At 36.6% G+C, this 19,449-nt stretch overlaps 2 protein-coding genes across 3 annotated transcripts; both read left to right on the top strand.

Moving 5' to 3' along the window:
* The first annotated feature begins 2,434 nt into the window (after positions 1 to 2,434).
* LOC144451492 (uncharacterized) lies at positions 2,435 to 11,672 on the top strand. 2 transcript variants are annotated; one of them, XM_078142356.1, is made up of 8 exons: positions 2,435 to 2,942; positions 3,753 to 3,775; positions 5,312 to 5,393; positions 6,468 to 6,719; positions 7,422 to 7,655; positions 8,539 to 8,763; positions 9,329 to 9,441; positions 9,672 to 11,672. In XM_078142356.1, the coding sequence occupies exons 3-8, from the start codon at positions 5,381 to 5,383 to the stop codon at positions 9,867 to 9,869; spliced, it is 1,035 nt and encodes a 344-aa protein (XP_077998482.1). In that variant the 5' UTR covers positions 2,435 to 2,942; positions 3,753 to 3,775; positions 5,312 to 5,380; the 3' UTR covers positions 9,870 to 11,672. The 2 variants fall into 2 exon arrangements, with proteins under 2 accessions (XP_077998482.1, XP_077998481.1); XM_078142355.1 differs by lacking the exon at positions 3,753 to 3,775.
* Positions 11,673 to 13,416: 1,744 nt separating this feature from the next.
* Positions 13,417 to 18,771, top strand: LOC144451720 (sulfotransferase 1 family member D1-like). The gene is made up of 7 exons (XM_078142624.1): positions 13,417 to 13,585; positions 15,008 to 15,131; positions 15,587 to 15,800; positions 16,231 to 16,360; positions 16,620 to 16,714; positions 17,434 to 17,611; positions 18,494 to 18,771. The coding sequence occupies exons 1-7, from the start codon at positions 13,417 to 13,419 to the stop codon at positions 18,598 to 18,600; spliced, it is 1,017 nt and encodes a 338-aa protein (XP_077998750.1). The 3' UTR covers positions 18,601 to 18,771.
* The last annotated feature ends 678 nt before the right edge of the window (positions 18,772 to 19,449 follow it).

The following is a 19,449-nucleotide window of genomic DNA, read 5'->3' as shown; positions in this document are numbered from 1 at the left end:
AAAGAACAAATCTGCACTAAATACTTGAATTTTGCATTTATTAATGTGTGGTTGATGTACAGTGCTGGCATTAAGAGTGGTTGATGTACAGTGCTGACATTAAGTGTGTGGTTGATGTACAGTGCTGGCATTAAGTGTGGGTGATGTACAGTGCTGACATTAAGAGTGTGGTTGATGTACAGTGCTGGCATTAAGAGTGGTTGATGTAGTACAGTGCTGGCATTAAGAGTGTAGTTGATGTACAGTGCTGACATTAAGAGTGTGGTTGATGTACAGTGCTGGCATTAAGAGTGTGGTTGATGTAGTACAGTGCTGGCATTAAGAGTGTGGTTGATGTACAATGCTGGCATTAAGAGTGTGGTTGATGTAGTACAGTGCTGGCATTAAGAGTGTGGTTGATGTACAGTGCTGACATTAAGAGTGTGGTTGATGTACAGTGCTGGCATTAAGAGTGTGGGTGATGTACAGTGCTGGCATTAAGAGTGTGGTTGATGTACAGTGCTGGCATTAAGAGTGTGGTTGATGTACAGTGCTGGCATTAAGAGAGTGGTTGATGTACAGTGCTGACACTAAGAGTGTGGTTGATGTACAGTGCTGACATTAAGAGTGTGGTTGATGTACAGTGCTGGCATTAAGAGTGTGGTTGATGTACAGTGCTGACATTAAGAGTGTGGGTGATGTACAGTGCTGACATTAACAGTGTAGTTGATGTACAGTGCTGGCATTAAGAGTGTGGTTGATGTACAGTGCTGGCATTAAGAGTGTGGTTGATGTACAGTGCTGGCATTAAGAGTGTGGTTGATGTACAGTGCTGACATTAAGAGTGTGGTTGATATACAGTGCTGGCATTAACAGTGTGGTTGATGTACAGTGCTGGCATTAAGAGTGTGGTTGATGTACAGTGCTGGCATTAAGAGTGTGGTTGATGTACAGTGCTGGCATTAAGAGTGTGGTTGATGTACAGTGCTGGCATTAAGAGTGTGGTTGATGTACAGTGCTGACATTAAGAGTGTGGTTGATGTACAGTGCTGGCATTAAGAGTGTGGTTGATGTACAGTGCTGGCATTAAGAGTGTGGGTGATGTACAGTGCTGACATTAACAGTGTGGTTGATGTACAGTGCTGGCATTAAGAGAGTGGTTGATGTACAGTGCTGGCATTAAGAGTGGTTGATGTACAGTGCTGACATTAAGAGTGTGGGTGATGTACAGTGCTGACATTAAGAGTGTGGTTGATGTACAGTGCTGGCATTAAGAGTGGTTGATGTACAGTGCTGACATTAAGAGTGGTTGATGTACAGTGCTGACATTAAGAGTGTGGTTGATGTACAGTGCTGACATTAAGAGTGTGGTTGATGTACAGTGCTGGCATTAAGAGTGGTTGATGTACAGTGCTGACATTAAGAGTGGTTGATGTACAGTGCTGACATTAAGAGTGGTTGATGTAGTACAGTGCTGACATTAAGAGTGTGGTTGATGTACAGTGCTGGCATTAAGTGTGTGGTTGATGTACAGTGCTGGCATTAAGAGTGGTTGATGTAGTACAGTGCTGGCATTAAGAGTGGTTGATGTACAGTGCTGGCATTAAGAGTGTAGTTGCTGTGTGGTTTTCGTGTCCATTTCCCAAATATACACCAAATGTAATATCCCCACCAAATACCAAGGCAATCAGTCATTTGGTTTGGGGCACACAGACCGACAGACAAGCAGACAGACAGACGTGCTAAAGATGGCAAATACTCTTGTTTTCCAAAGTGACCCCCCCCCCTACTTCAAGTGATGTTTTTCAAAATGACTCCCCCCCCCCAAAAAAAAAAAAAAAAAAAAAAAAATAATAATAATAATAATAAAATAAACCCCCTGACCCCATAAGAACAGTGTGGATGAACATGCAAAATCGATTGGCATCACCCACACCAAGAGACAGAAAATCAGCATCGTGAGTGAACATAAGAAAAGACGGGACACACCATCGCCCATTAGTCACATCACATTATCGACAGAATCAATGGGAGTAATGAGTATTTAGTCCGAGTAACGTAGCACTATTTCTTGTGAGTACAGATCTACTGTGATATGTCCTGACTCATGTGACTCACGTATCAGTAAACTGCTGCGTGATGTCGGTGTCGTTGCCCGAAGGTCATTGCGGGTCATGTCGCCGGTCGATGCGACGTCAATCGCAGCTTGCTGGTCTATCCATTATGATATAGAAATGCTACTGTACCCATCTGGGCTGTACCATGATATTAAAATATTTCAAAGTTATCAGAATTTTTATACGAATATGTCCTTCCATTCTAAACCTTTAACTTTGCACCATATCAAAGACTGATCAGCGATAAATATAATACACAATATAACTCAATGTGCTTTTTCGTTCTAAATACCCTAGCGGCTAGTGGCCTACTCTGTGACGTTATTTCCGCCCAACGTCCTTAAAAGGAGTCGCTGACTTTAACTTTGTGTATTCGTCGTATACGAACTGAGGACACACACTTCTCAAAATCGACTTTCAATTTGACATGTCCGTTATATAACGCGACAGACAAAGACGATGGACTTTTGATATTATACTACGACGATTCTTTGGTAGAAAACTGGTTACAGAAAAAAAAACTCCGTGACTTGGGCTATTTCAGACGACATGTCCTCCATATTGAGATGATTCATAATCACATTAGCGCATTCACAGCGACTGTACGAAGTGTCTGTGAAATCTGGTAGGGCAACCATCGTGTATAACCAAAACTTGGTCGAGCTACAAAGTGATAAATTGGGGCGATTTGCTTTCACTTGAAGAATAATTTGATTTGGTTGTACTTAGTGGAATCCGAGGAAAAGTTGAACTGTATGAACAGCGTGTAAAGCCAGCCTACATTGAGGACGACAGTACTGTGTGTTGGTGTCACGAGTTTCCGGTGTGTAAAAGCTTTAAAATATGGTAGGTAATGTTTGTGTATATACGTTTCCATGGCAATCGAGTAATGGGTATATTGTCTTTAATTGGATTAATCACTGATAATTAATCTATTCCTAATGGACTTTTGACAATTGAGTACTAATAATAGTACAGTATCAAGTAAGATACACTGGAGCTGTTACACAGTGTTTCATGCTTTCGCAATCATCGGACGACTAACGGTACAGTCAGTTATGTTCTCGGATCTCGTCCGATGATTGCGAACGCATGAAACACTGTGTAACGGCTCATGTGTATCTTACTTGATACTGTACTATTATTAGTAGTTATACCGCTCTACATGTATATTTATTGAGCACTGTTTGCTCCAGTATAGACACATTGTATATGCTGAGTATATATATATATATATATATATATATATATATATATATATATATATATATATATATATATATATATATATATATATATATATATATATATATATATATATATATATATATATATATATATATATATATATATATATATATATATATATATATATTTATATACATTTTTGTATATATATTATATAAATTAACTTCATTTGTACATTTAGGGGGGAAAACCCCTCCCCTGAACGTTTACATGTGGAACATTGTTTACATTATATATGATGTAAACCATGGTAAAAATTGTAGCTTTCATAATCTGTCATACCACTATGATTGAAAAATGTTCCAGTTGTGGCTAGAACTTAGTATGCACAGAATATAAAACTAATATCTTACAAAATTTAAATGTTTTTCTTTTCCCTACATTTCATTTTCAAACTCACTTTTGTAGTGCAGTAAAGGAAATTATAGCAGGTAAAAAGTGATACATATAAATTTTAGAATTAATAATTGTCACACTCTTAACATAAATATTTATGTTGTATTAGTGCAGGTACTTTAAAGGGGCACAAGCTAAGTTTATACATATTTGGGTGTAACTTTTTCTGCATACTCACAGTATTCTACTTACTGATGTATACTTAACCACCACTTGCAGTTAAAAGGCACTCACAGTATTCTACTTACTGATGTATACTTAACCACCACTTGCAGTTAAAAGGCACTCACAGTATTCTACTTACTGATGTATACTTAACCACCACTTGCAGTTAAAAGGCACTCACAGTATTCTACTTACTGATGTATACTTAACCACCACTTGCAATTTGCTGAACTCAAACCTTGTATTAAGATAAAACCCATAAATGATTTGATGATGAAATTTATGATACGTATCAAAAATGTTTAGGTAATCCCTACTATGCAAGCAACCTTTTTAACAATGCCAGAAGACAATTGTCCATGTCACACAGTGTGCCCTCTAACGATAGCAAAATTTTGTTGTTGTGAGTCAACTTGAAATGAGAAAAACTGGGATTTGTTTTGAGTCACCACATAGTAAGAGATGGGGGAACACCAAATTTTGGTGTGTCACTAGAAATTGTGTGTGTCAGTGGCACGTCAAATTGGCTTAGAGGGTACACTCACCACATAGTAAGAGATGGGGTAACACCAAATTTTGGTGCGTCACTAGAAATTGTGTGCGTCAGTGGCACATCAAATTGGCTTAGAGGGCACACTGATGTCACAGAAGACATAGATCAACATTTACTTTATTTTGGAACCTCAGTGTTTTTGTGCAAGTATTGTCACATGATTAAAAAGCATATAAACTCAGGTTGTGCCACTTTAATAGGGAACTTGCAATCCAGACTGAGCATGCTCAGATGCAAAGGACTATGGGATTATTTGTGGTTATTGTAATACCTAATCTGGAGCTACCAATAAAAAAACTTCCCACAATAGTTAGGGTTACTATGAATTGATTATTTGTGGTTACAAACAATGTAAAAATATTGTTTACAATACTAAGTGATTAGTATTTATTATCACATTTCCCATGATGCAACATTCAACATGGCGGGTTTGCAAGTTCCCTATTAGCTCCCTTTGGTGTGTCGTGTGCATGCATTATATTAGTATATGTCATGTTCTGATTATCTCTAGCATTTGTTCTGAATATTAGAATGCTACATGCAGTTGTATTTGCATGATTTTGATGTTTTCACTGAAGGTAATATGCATGTAGGAGTCATGAATATTCATTGTTCAACAATTACATAGTCATGAATATTCATTGTTCAACCATTACATAGTCATGAATATTCATTGTTCAACCATTACATAGTCATGAATATTCATTGTTCAATTGTTTATGGGATAACCTCTGATGATAACATCACAAATACCACAGTTTTTTTGTCTTTATAAATACAAAGAGTGTCATTTTTTGTGATAGTTCCCATTCCTACAATCTTTACCAATGATCGTTTTTTGACTTTATTACAGGGATCGTCAGATCTAGAAACCTGTAGTTTAGAGAGTCGTCAATACTCCATTGATGGCCACTGTTGCAATATGTGCAGACCTGGTAAGTAACGGTACAAGTGATTACTTGCACAATGATGTGTGGACATACTATTTGGTATTTTGCACTGCAGTGCAGCATTGAAAACATTGTATATCTATATGCAGAGAACTTCTTGTATACAGAATTGTGTAATCGCATGATCACACGGCGTAATTTTTAAAGGCTTTTGCTGTTTATTATAAACTGGACCCCATAATGCATAAGTGGCAGTTTGCACTCATATTTGGAGTGTCTTCTGCTGCACTTGCACAGAGAACTCTTCAAGCACTTATGCAAATACCCTTGTGAGTCACCACATAGTAAGAGATAGGGGAACACCAAATGTTGGTGCGTCACTAGAAATTGTGTGCATCAGTGATGCATCAAATTGGCTTAGAGGGCACACTGGTGCTACACTCATTTATAGCATTCATATCAAGTGTAAAAGTATACTGTTTCAAAAGCCTAGCATGTGGCCTTTGTAATATGATGTAGTCAATTAGCAAATGAAACAGTATACTTTTACACTTGATATGGATGCTATAAATGATTGTGGTACACACACAAAATGCTTTACTTTGGTGCAGGGATGAACAAATCATTTTGTGAACTGGTGGCCCCCGGACCAGTGCCTTAAAAAATCCTGTGGTCCTGCTGAAAGAATTAGTGGTCCAAGGTCCCGCTAAAAAATGTGAAACATTAAATCTTACCTCTGATTCGTCTGAATCTGTACATTCAGACAACTTTTTAACATAGTTATTAACAGTAAGGTACTGGTCCGACGGACCAGACAAGGTAAAATTTGTGTGGTCCACCCAAAAAAATCACTAGTCCTGGACCCAGAACCAGTGGATTTGTTCACCCCTGTGGTGTTATGGTTTTTTTTATGTGGGGTACACCCCAGTCATTTTAAAAGACAAAGAGTTCCTTACCAACATGATAGAATGTCATGGACATAACTTTGCTAGGTTTTCTCCTAAGTTGTACCTTGGTTCTACACATTTAGCTGAATGTATCTATTCTCTCTCTTATTGAAAAAAATGTGTAGTAGTTTTAGATTTATAAACATGTATTTCTATTTTCTTCTCTCATAAGGCTACAAGGTCTCTCGTCACTGCAATGATTCCCGGCCTGACTCCACAGAATGCAGACCTTGCCCACAAGGTTACTATTCCTCAGAATGGACTGGGGCACACTTTTGTTCACAAATTAACTCCTGTAGTAGACGGAATGAACATATAGAAGTTGAGGCACCCAAAGATGGGACTGCAAATAATGTCTGCCAGTGTGATAGTGGTTATCAGTATAGTCCGTCAGGGGAACATTGTATGAAATCGTTCACAACAGGTGAGTAGTCTTTGATATTATACCATGCACGAACTAAGTTAAGCAAAAAATATTGAATTTATATCCTGGTCATTCTACTTCACTACAACACATGTCTATGTCACGTGTCCGACATTGCATACATGCGTCACTGGTTCTACTGTTTTTTGAAATATGAGTGAAAGCATTCAATATTTTCACTCAGTTTCCCAATTTTTCTGTGATATTACTGGTACTGGTATAATTATGTTATTCCAATATTTGTCCTCATTCAGCTGGAAAATACTGGCAACCTAAGGGTTTTGTCGCTATTGTGTCATGAGACAAGCCCCTTAGGTGACTTATATTTTCCTTGAATGAATGATGAAGATGTAGGGGAATACTATCTAATTACATATTTGTCTTTGCTCAAAAGAGAAAAATGATGAGTGACATAAGGGGCCTTGTTACAATGAGTGGAAGACAAGTAAGGACAAATACCTAATTTCATGAGTCTTTTTGAATTGAATTGGATATTGCATGTCAGAGAAATAATGTAGTTACATACAAATGTACAGACGGGTAGAGCCCATTGTAAATATAGCTCCCCGAGTCTGGAGCTAAAAATGCGAGTAATCATACTTTTTTTTTTACTTGGATAGAGACTTCATTTTAATGTTTAGTGCCATGAAGTGGATAACTTTATGAGTTAGTGAGTAAAAGATTAACTTTTATTGATTTCAGATACAACAACAAATGCCATTCCAACCACAGTAACCTCAATGCCAACAACTACTGGTTCTCAGCTTACAACCAGTACTTCTAATGTGCCAACAGGAGAATCATACTCTTCACAGCTTTCAACAGCATGGATCGTTGGTTTATCAGGTGGAGTCCTTGTTTTGTGCCTTTTCTTTGTTATATTAGCAATTGTGTGCTATCGTAAGAAGTGGTGCCCCTGTCACAGAAAGTATAAAGGTATGTTTATGTAATTCTGCATTGTTTATGTTCTTCTGTTTATTACCTGTGTTATATTTCCATTTTGTTTTAATTTGTCGAAGTTAACAAATTAATGATAGAGAATTGAGTCCGTAATAAAGTCTTCACTTAAAAATAATTCAAAAATCAAAGTATTGTTGCTTATCACATTTGTCATTATTAGAATGAGATACTGATGAGAAGCCACCTTCCCTGTCTTGTTCTCGGAGACTCTGCTTCATCTCTCATTATACATCTCTGCTCAGTTGAAGTACCCTAAATGTGAAAAAAAGCAATTTAATGAAGTTAGTGAGAAGTGTGAAAGAGCATACAATTTGATATGCTGAAGTGGGCATGTAAAGGGGAATACCACTACAGAAAATGATATTCAAAAATTTGGGTTCTGGAGAGTTGTTTCCTGATTTTACATCACATAAATTTCATGTGATTGCCAAGAAACACTAAATTGAAACTCTTTTTCACCTCTGTTGTTTTCACACTGACTGTTGCATTATGGGACTTGGCAGTTATGCATATTTATTAGAATAGAATAGCATAGAATATAATATAATATAATAGAATAGAATAGAATAGAATAGAATAGAATCTTTATTGCATCCGTTAAGAAAACTACGTTTCTTCATTGGATTTTCGGCAATAAGTATTTGGTGCTAAAACAAAGTAGTAAATATATAAACTACAGTAATAATAGTTACAGAGATAACAAAATAACACTAAACATTCATGACTTTATCTACAGGTAATAAGCACTTAGGAATCATTTGATATACTAAAACCTTTCTTGGTCTTTTTTTGTAAGATTGTGTCAATGACAAGATATAAATACAATTGATGGTGATTTGTCTTATTTCAAAATATTTAGATGCGGAAAGGGAAGGTGACAGAGTAGAAGGTGGTGAACCTGCAGATGATAATGTCATAGTGATTGATGAAGTTCATCTCTCAATGTTACCTAAAGGTAATGAAGACGTAGATGAGGGAACTGGTACATGTACAGGAACCAACACAAGACAAACCAGTACACAATCATTAAGCAGATTGTCTGATTCTAGTGGTGTTGAAGAAGATATGATAATAAATTTACCAGGTGCATTATTATTTATTTTTGATCCAAATTGTCTAGAAGTTAACATAGAGCCAATCTGATTAAAATCTGATGTGGTGAAAGCGGCTAATTGCTTTATTTACCTCTATTTCCATCGCTTGTGTCGTTTGTTTTGTTCCGAGTGATCGCCGCCTTCCCACATCTGAACCTGTGTAATAGACAATCCAATTGAATGTCGACAATATTGTAAGGTTTTCACAACCAATCAGCACGCTTCAATATCTCCAGTGTGTGCAGCTGCCAACATAATGCTCATCCTGATTGGCCAATCGAAAGTGCAAGATTCAAATGCAATTTTTTTTGTTTATCGTACGTACAATAACAAACATTTTACACACTTATCAGTCTTTTGCCATTATATTGAGTTACAAACAAAGACTTGGCATCTGTTGTTTCATGTTGATTTTTCAAGTAGGAAGCCGTGATAAAATTGTTTTATAAATTAAAAATCCAAAATAAATACCCAATCCTCATCCATATGGCCACTTTAATGAAAGAAAATGTCGACCATAAAATGACAGGTTTAGTTTTGAATTGATATTTTCAGATGAACCTGGTGCTGTAGGTATGACAGAAAAAGATCGTAATATCCTCGGAAGTTTTATGCCTGATTTGGTTAAAGATCTTCCTGTGGACAAAGTGCTTGACGCTATGCATGATGTAAGTAAAGAATAATGATGTAACTTTTATTTCATTCTCAAACTTTTTGTGTAACTTTTTCAAGCATGTAATGCACAAAGTCACTTGTGGGCTAATATTCTATTCAAGGATGGTCATGATTATGTTATGTTTTTGTGTTATATTTGTTGATTTCGGTATTAATCATTAAAATTGACTTGTCATGGGGTTGATTTACCTAAAACTAATGTTTTGTTTTGTGTCTTATACAGATTTTTGATGAAGAAGACAATGCAGCAATAACAAACACAACACTGGATTCGTATGAGCAAAGAAGAAAGCTTGTTACAGTACTAATGACTAAAGGTCCGTTTGCCTTCAATAAATTTATTGAGGTGCTTAAAAAACTGTCTCCACATCTTGCTACAGCTTTGAAAAAAGCCAAAGCAGGTAATGGCACAACAGTTTAAAATACTAGAAGATTTGAAAACTCCATCAGTTCTTGTCTCCCAAGAAGTCCAGTGACTGCCAGCCCTCATGGTTTTGTTGTTAGTGCAGGAGGAAACCAGAAAGCCCATGTAAAACCTGTGTAGCTCAGTAGAGTCAAACTGAATGGCACTCTTCCTACTTACGGTGTAACAAATTTTATCAAATGCAGACTTTTGGCTCGAACCGTGACAGCATCGGAAAGAAGTGATTTGTTTGAACCACTTGGTCACTGACAATCCCAAAAAATATGTAACTCATTCGTGAGTCATTGATTGTAACATATTCAAAGACGGTCTTTACAATGGTAAATAGATTCATGAGAGGTTCCACAGTATACATGTATATGTATATATCTGATTTGTTGTTATCTGTTATTCCTCAATAGTTTTCTTTGTGCAGCCAAGGAAAATGTGAGTGACCTGAGGGGTCTTTGTGTACCGACTCATAGTGACCTGAGGGGTCTTTGTGTACCGACTCATAGTAACAACCCTTAGGTCACGAGTATTTTCAGGCTGAATGAAGAAAATTTTGGATAATAACATACTTTTAGTAACCGTGAATTTTAGGACAAAAACAAAAAGAATTGTTTCTGGTCAGTGTGTGCATCGCTTAAATACCCAGGTGTCAGTTCTTTTTTTCGTGTTTGTCCAGCCCATGCAGTCTGCAGATCTGGGGGAGAAACACAAAAATAACCCTCCTTACTTCAGTGATGCCAACTGCAGAGCCAATCGTGAACAAGCAAATGACATCTGCCCGACATACACACTTGCTGTAAAGTACTAAATAAAAAATAACAGTAACTGCCATAAATAGTAGATTGAGTGTGACAGGTTTGTTGAGAATTAAAAAAAAAATTGCGGCCTTGCACCATTTTAGATAACCTATCCTGACCAGAAACAATTTTTTTTTGCTTATATTTTGTTGTTTAGAATAAGAAAGGATAAAATCTGTATATTACTGTGTTTAAGTTATTTACCCTGTGTTTTATTTTTGATACACTGAAGTCAAGAAAGACTAAAAAATAAATGTAACAGTACATAAATTCTTAATTACGTTATGTACTCAGTGAATAGTTGTGTCACATTTCATATGTATATATATATATACAACTGCTGACACCAGACCTTTGATAAACAGAACCTGTTACAAACAGAGAAAGTAAACAAATGAATTTGATTAATAACACTTGGCTCAGCATGTTTGAAGTACAGAGACTTGTATTAAATTCCATAATTTGATAAGAACAGTTTTATGGCCTCTTTACATAATAGTTTTACAAGCAAATGTCAAGTTCCCCTGGCATTTCATGTACACATAAGCGGCCATAAAACTGTTCTTATCAAACCATGAAATCTAGTTCATGCCTCTCCTGTTCCAACATGCTGTGCCAAATATTATTAATCCAATTCAAATGTTTACTTTCCCTGTTTGTAATAAGTGCCGTTCTTCAATGGTCTGATGTCGATAGTTATAAATATTGAATGACACTCCTAATTCTTTATTCTAATTTGCAATACTATTCTCATATGAGGTTTGTCTGCTTGATTCTTTTCTGTTGTAAATTAATAAGTTTTCAAAATTTACATTTGCATTGTCAAATTTTCAAATACAACTGTTCATATTTTTATACACAAGTTATATTTTTTTGAAACTTTTGTATAATTAATGATAGTGCCTCCAATAAGCAGTATTATACCAAGTAGATATGTCTGCAATCATATTCAGTACTATCGTGTGTGTGCAGATGTGTGTGTGTGTTTGTGTGTTTCTATGTATGTGTATGTATGTATGTATGTATGTATGTATGTATGTATGCATGCATGCATGCATGCATGCATGTGTGTGTATGCATGCGTGTGTGAGTGCATGTGTGTGTATTTATGTATGTATGTGTGTATGTATGTATGTATGTATGTATGTATGTATGTATGTATGTGCATATGTGAGTGCGTGTAAGTCAGTTCACATATGTATGTTTCAGTGTAAGTATGTGTAATGATACAATTTTGATTAACAAGTATGAATTATCTTTATAAATGAATTGAAGGGATAAAATTGAATGTAAATTGTGCAGTTTTTGAAATTACATTTCTGCTCATTTTAAGTTAATGATATGTGATTTTTTAAAACTTTTTTATTTAAGCAGAATATTGCAATAAATATATTATAGAAAAGATGAACATGACGTACTATAGGTTTAATCATTTAATGAAATTTTAGGGTTATGATATGCAATATTGGATATCAAATTGTTGTTTGGGTGCCATGGTGTTCAATAGTTCTTCATCTTGACATCCCTAGAAACACTGCCATCGAATTTCAGACCAATCCACCCATTTGTTTTTGAGTATTATTGAAATAGAAACAAAACAACAACAACAAACACCCCCCCCCCAAAAAAAAACCAACAACAACAACAAAAAAACAACAACAAAAACTACCACAACAAACAAAAAACTCAGGGGTAAGGTGATTAGTTTTATAAACACCCACCCCCCCCAAAAAAAAAATAAATAAATAAATAAATAAATAAATAAATACCACAACAAACTAAAAAAATAGTTTTATCTTACCGATGGGGGCGCATGGAGAATCGGCCTACGTATAATAGTAGTCTAGTTCCTATACGGTATCATTACGATTTACAAATGTACACCTCCACCAGACTAGACAGCCGACTGGTCTCCATGGCCAAAGTAGATGCGCAAACATAAAGCTCTGCTGTCCATATCTGATCCGGATCCAAACTGAATTAAACTGATCCAGATCACTTCAATCCGCATCGAATCCACTTTCCTTCTACACTAAACAAATAAATGAAAGATGGATTCGATTTGAATTACATTTGCGTACCTGTCCACACATATACCAGCTTCGATTCGGATTACTTATTATCAAACTAATTCACTCGAGTACGGCAACCCTCGAGCCGGTACGCCTGTCCACACCAGGCCTGATCACGATCTGATTCGAATTGCTGTAATCTGTATTTAAATCACCATCCACAGTAGGCTTCGATCTGGATCAGTTCCGAAATAACCACAAGTATGGACAAATAAAAATATTTTTTTCCCCGAATTTTTAGTGAATATATATTATATCCATGGAAGTATAACCCCATATGAGATTATATTTATTTCTGTATTTTTGTATAATATCATGTTTTCTAGGGAATGTTGTGCAGTAAAGATTATCGGAAATAGTCACCAGTAACGGCATTTTTTGAATATCGTAACGTTATTATTTTGTATTATGATCATCCTAGACTAGAATTTCACCATCCTGGAATGGAATATTAGTTCACAAGTGACTGTATGGGTGGAAGACTTGTGTATCGTGTTTAATATATCTAATCAATGTCTGCAATCATGTTGACTTTTTAACGGATAAACTGCAATGACGTAATATGTACTTGTAGGACGTTCATCCTCAAACATTCATAGTTGCTGACTCATGTGCCACGCAGACGTTTAAACCCGAAACCCGTGAAGTGTACGAACGTGTTCAACTCATTCACTTTGCTATACGATGGCGGACTCAGACGCAATGCCAGAGAATGGTCCCCACAAAATCGACGGACAGTACGTGTACAAAGGTGTCCTTTGTGGGGGATATGTCAACAGAGATCTGTTAGAAACTCCAGAGAGCGTGGAAATACGTGATGGCGACGTTTTCGTGATAACTTATCCTAAGTCAGGTAATAACTTTTTGTTTGGGATCGTAACTTTTGTTATAGCGAGTCACACATTTTGGGGGTCTTCAAGTTGTCCAACATCTTCCAAAGTTGTGTATAGATTGATGTATAATTACTTGATGTTAATTAGTATTAAGTAAAGACCCTGAAATAACACAAAGTGTCACTGTGCTAGATTAGGGCGTCTACAGTTTAACTACCACACCGTAGGGGTTGCAACAGACAATAAATATTAACTGGTTGACTGATGTCTTGATTTTATATTCAGTAAGTCAGACACAAAAACCAGGATAAACAATACTATAAACATTACCTTTAACACAAAAAGAAGTTTTAAAAAAAGGAACAAAGATTTTTATTTTTTTGTAAATGACGTTGTCCTCGTAGAACATAAAAATCTATAGAGTCGAGGAATAATTAGAACAGTTGTATGCAATACATGAACAAGAAACCAAATAATATTGAAAAGACAAACAATGACAAGACTAAAAAAGAATGAAACAAAAAAATGAGACTTTCTCAGAAATAACAGAACGTACTTCCTTCTAATTCAGATAATCTAAATTTAATTTGAATCCCTAAAAAGCTGAAAAGAACTTGAGCTAGCATTATGAATACCCGGATGTATACTTCTCCAAATTGTGGTGTACAGAATGAATATTGGCTCTGCGATATTGAAATTTATAATATGAATGGAGAATGGACTTGATCTAGCGTCGTGTCAATGATAGTTGTTACACTGCATTCAATATTTAAGCTGAAATGATTGGAGAGATAATTTCGAACGCTACCATATTCAGTACACGTCGTGTCGCTCCGCCCTCACCGGCCTGCTCTGGGTTTTAGATAGTATGTGTAAGGCATGCAAGGACGCCGCGGACGGCGGACAATAATTAAACATTGTGCATGTTCCTCAGTGGTCGATTTAGTCTGTAAGGTACGCCGTGACGGGGCGCCCTCAAACATCAGGTAAGAGGAGGCCGGTGAGGGCGACACGTCACGACGTATCTTACAGTCTATGGTCGATTATAAGCAGCACAGAAATAGGCAGTATGGTAATCTTAATCGCCGTTGCGGGCGCTGATTTCTGGGTATGGATCCAAAGTATCAATTTGGTTTATCATGTATACGACTGCATAGGTGATGTAATACTATTCATGGTGTACGGTATTACGAGTATGTTATTGTACAAAACATTTCTTTAAAAAAAAACCTTTCCAGTTCCAGCTAATGCAGCTTTCAGCATGCATGGATGATAAGGGTCACATCAATTGCAGATGCATGCATGAAATATGTATTATATATACTAACTTTGGTTTGAAATTTAAAGCTATATCATTTTACGCATTTACTTAATAATTTTGCCTGATTTTACAGCTTGTCATTTATTTGATTATTTTTGTGTGTGTATTTCCTATTTACTAGGCACGACATGGACTCAGGAGATAGTTTCTTTACTTATGAATTCCGATAACCCTGAACTTGCCAGAAAGGAACTTTTACTGTTGAGGGCGCCATTCATGGAATTCAAAAAACAATTTGGGTTGCCGTAAGTTGTCTAATGTTATCATCTACTCTACTCTACTCTACTCCGCTCCACCCACCCCACTCCACTCTACTCTACTGTCACTGTTCGATCCCACTGACATTTTGCTGCAAAAAGTGATGAATCTGGGGGCACAATCTCCTTCCGTCCATCCTGTCTTCTCTCTCTCCGTCTCTCCCCCCTCCCTCCCTCCCCCCTCTCTCTCTCTCTCTCTCTCTCTCTCTCTCTCTCATCATCCTTCAGCTTTTCTCAACAATCTTTAGAAGTGCAGGCTTGAACAAGACGAGGAATAATTACGCTGTAAGTAAGAAGAGTGTAGTTCAGTTTGACTCTACTGAACAACGCAGGGTTTCCTCGGGTATTCCGGTTTCCTCCTGTACTAACACTGAACATTCCTCCTGTTATTGGGCAATGCCTGTTGGATAGTTAATAAATTATCACGTTTCATTCACTTTCAGAGCGTATATATGGATATGGGTTTTGTCTCAAACTCTTGGGAGACTTGCAGGATACCTGCCAACATCTTTGGCAAGGTACATTCCTATATCACCTCCTCACTTACTACGTGGTTTGACTGGTATCAATGTCATGAATAATCTCAAGTCACCACGGCATATCAAGTCTCATCTACCTGTTAAACTTTTACCAATGCAGATTTTCAACAAATCGAAAGTAAGTCACCTATGAACCACTTCCGTGAAAGTTATTATCAGTACGAGATTTGTTATTGTGTGTGTGTGTGAGAGAGAGAGAGAGAGAGAGAGAGAGAGAGAGAGAGAGAGAGGGGGGGGTCAACGCATATAGCCTCGTTTTCATCTCAGGGGTCAACAGCCTCGTTTTCATTTGAAGGTCAACAGCCTCGATTTCAATTTAAAGTTTAGCAAAGTCGTGTATTTTGTCGTATTCACATGTATTGTTTCATGTTTACCATATTGGTCATGACGTTAATCCATTTATGATGATGATGGTGATGATGATGATGATGATGATGATGATGATGATGATGATGATGATGATGATGATGATGATGATGATGATGATGATGATGATGATGATGATAATGATGATGATAATAATGACTTCTTATTATCTCATTCTACAGATAATTTACATTGCAAGAAATCCAAAGGACACAGCAGTTTCTTATTATCATTTCTATCGTAGTACTTCAGTCCATGGATTTTATAAGGGACCTTGGGAGGAATTTTTACAAATGTTCATGAATAAACAAGGTGAGATAGAAGTTTCATAAAAATGAATTAAAGTTGTACTAGTTCCAATTGGGATATTTTTTCCTCAAGTAAACATACTTTGTACATGTCAGTCAGTGGTTGATCTTATCCATTAGTATTGCAATAACAGGTTTAAAACGTGACACCGTCGAGGGCGCTGATGTTTGGGTACAGACCTACAATTCGATTTGATTTATCATGTATACAGCTACAAAAAGTACGCTCACTCAGCTGATTCAACAATCATTTTCTACTTCAGTGTCATTCGGTGATTGGTTTGATCACGTGATAGGATGGTGGAAATATAAAGACCACCCTAATGTACTTTATCTGAAATATGAAGACATGAAAAGGGTAAGTCAACAACTATTTTTATAAGGAAATATAACACAATTATATTTGATTGTGAAATGTCAAACTGACGGACCGTCGTTTTTACTAAATTATCTTTGACATTTTGGATCTTGAAAGAGGTCTGATGTTTTGATGAAATTTTCTTCACCTCCTTGAAATAACGTCAATTTTTTAAACTTTGGGTTCTTGAGAGTCAGTTCATGATTTTACGTCACACAATTTTCGCGCGATTACCATGCACCATACCAAATTGAAACAACGTTTCATTTGGTTTTCTTGGCAGTTGCACGAAATTTATGCGATGTAAAATCATGAAATGATTCTCCATAACCCAAAGTTTACATAAATGCCTTGAAAGTTCAAATTTCCCGGAGTGGTGTTCTTATAAGGATGAATTAAACTGTAATATATTAATTACATCGTTTCATTCCTCCCTCACCGATGTGAGAGAGCGCCCAGTCACGGTGTACTTTCAGCCTAAAGGAGGAATGGGATATAATCTAAAAAAATGCCAATACTCGTATGTTCGCTCAGGAGCACACGGATTTAGACTTAGTCTGGTGTACAACCAGATGGACAGTTTTACAATTGCAAACGGACAGACTACGAACTTAACATTTTAGAAATTTACCTTCCAAATAAATGAGAATGAAATTTGGTGGGAAAGTATTTTGACGACAGCCGGTTGTTATCATATGGGCCTCGTTTTCAACTTTCAGGATCCTCATAAAGCTGTACGTCAAATCGCTGAACACATCGACAGGCCTATATCTGACGATTTCCTCAATAGAGTCGTTGAAGAAACATCATTTAAAAGTATGAAAGGCAGAGAGAAGAAAGAGTATACCTTTAATAGAGCAATTATTGATAGCAAAATTAGTCCATTTATACGAAAAGGTAAGTTACTACTACAAACCATACATTCCATGTGTACGTGGAACTAGCTATCTCCTGGTCATGCTTTCATGATACTGCGGCTACTATAGAGCAATGGCCAATTTTATATTACATGTATCTAAGACAAGTTCACATGGTTCAGCGGATATAACGTCTTGTATCCAACCACAGATAACTAACTGTGTTAGTTATCTGTGATCCAACAAGTGGAAAACTGCATTGTGTCACTCCACCTTCAATGGTCAAGGGGTTGACCGATGCTTGATTGAGTGCACCCCGCCACGGCATATACTAGTAGTACTTTACAGACGAGTCAAAAACTTTACCTTGTACCATAGACAGTGGAGAGTTTATGCTATGTATCACCATCATGATAATGGAGAGTCAATTCGTTCAACATTCTGTGCAACCTGTGACAAATCCCATATAATGGCATGAATATAGGGTATCGCCCTTCTCATGAAAGGTGCTGTTCCAAAAGGAAGTAGCAAAACTGCCATTTTGAAAAGTGCATTATGGGAGATATGATGTCATTTCCATTGATAAGATAAATTGTTTAAAAAGAACGTTAAATTGTTTTTAACCACATCTTGTCTAGGTTACCTGGTTACTAGATCCTGCCTTGTACGGGGACCCTCCCCAAACGTCCTGTCTCTCCAGTTTACGTCTCACTACAACTACAAATAATCCCAGTTATTGCTTTGTACACATGGTTAATACATTTATAGTCTTGGTTACCCAGACCCTCACCGCTTGGGGCTCTTCTATGATACGACCCAGACGAGAACGCTTGGAGAGGTCTCGTTGGCAGAGCCCCAAGCAATTAGAGTCTGGGTAATCGAAACTAGTACATTTTACGAATATTAAATCATATGTTTTCAGGTATCGTTGGTGACTGGGAGAACCATTTCACTGTGGCACAAAATGAAGAATTTGAATTACTGTACAAGGAGAGAATGAAAGATACTGATCTGACCTTCGACTGGTAAATAGTTGACCTTTGACCGGTAAATATTTGACCTTTTGTGAATGGTTGAACTTCGACCAGCAAACGTAGTCTCGCTTACCCAGACGCCACTGCAGCCTCTCGGATGCCGGGAAGTCAAAGAAGTTTTGGTTTAAACTGAGACAATAACATAATCAGATGGTTGACCTTTGACCGGTTAATGGGTGACCTTTTAATTACACCTCATGTATCAATAGGAAACTTGCAAACCCGCCATGTTGAATGTTGCATCATGGGGAATGTGATAATAAATACTAATGAATTGGTATTTTAAACAATACTGTTACATTGTTTGCAACTGCGAATGATCAATTCATAGTTACCCTGACAATTTGTTGGAGCGTTTTTTATTGGTAGCTCCAGATTAGATATTAAGATAACCACAGATAATCCCATAATCCTTTGCGTCTGAGCATGCTCAGTCTGGATTGCAAGTTCCCTATTTCTCTGAAAAATCAAAGTTCTTATTAAATCTCTTAAAACTTTGTAAGTTTGTCTTTAACACTTTTTGAAATATGGCAAGAAATTTTGGTCACCTTGTTGTAAAGAAGGAATTCGACAATCTTTTCTCAACTCGGTGGCCATTTTGGATTCTAGAATTGGTTAATATTGATATCATGTTGACCCTCTACTTCAAAGCTTAATTTTGGCAAATTTAGGTCAGATGTTATAGTAATACCGAACAAATAATATTTCGGTCTTACTATAATAAAATGTGCATTCTTAAGATACAGCCTAATTACCGAAAATTACAATTATGTATATAACTCATTAATATTCATGAAGTGTTTACCAAAACCTAATCAGTTCTAGCTATTACCAGAAAGAATTT

This window comes from Glandiceps talaboti, chromosome 21 (assembly GCF_964340395.1).
Source record: "Glandiceps talaboti chromosome 21, keGlaTala1.1, whole genome shotgun sequence".
NCBI lineage: Eukaryota > Metazoa > Hemichordata > Enteropneusta > Spengelidae > Glandiceps > Glandiceps talaboti.
The sequence above is the reverse complement of the archived record's forward strand: the minus strand, read 5'-3'. Positions and strand labels throughout refer to the sequence as shown.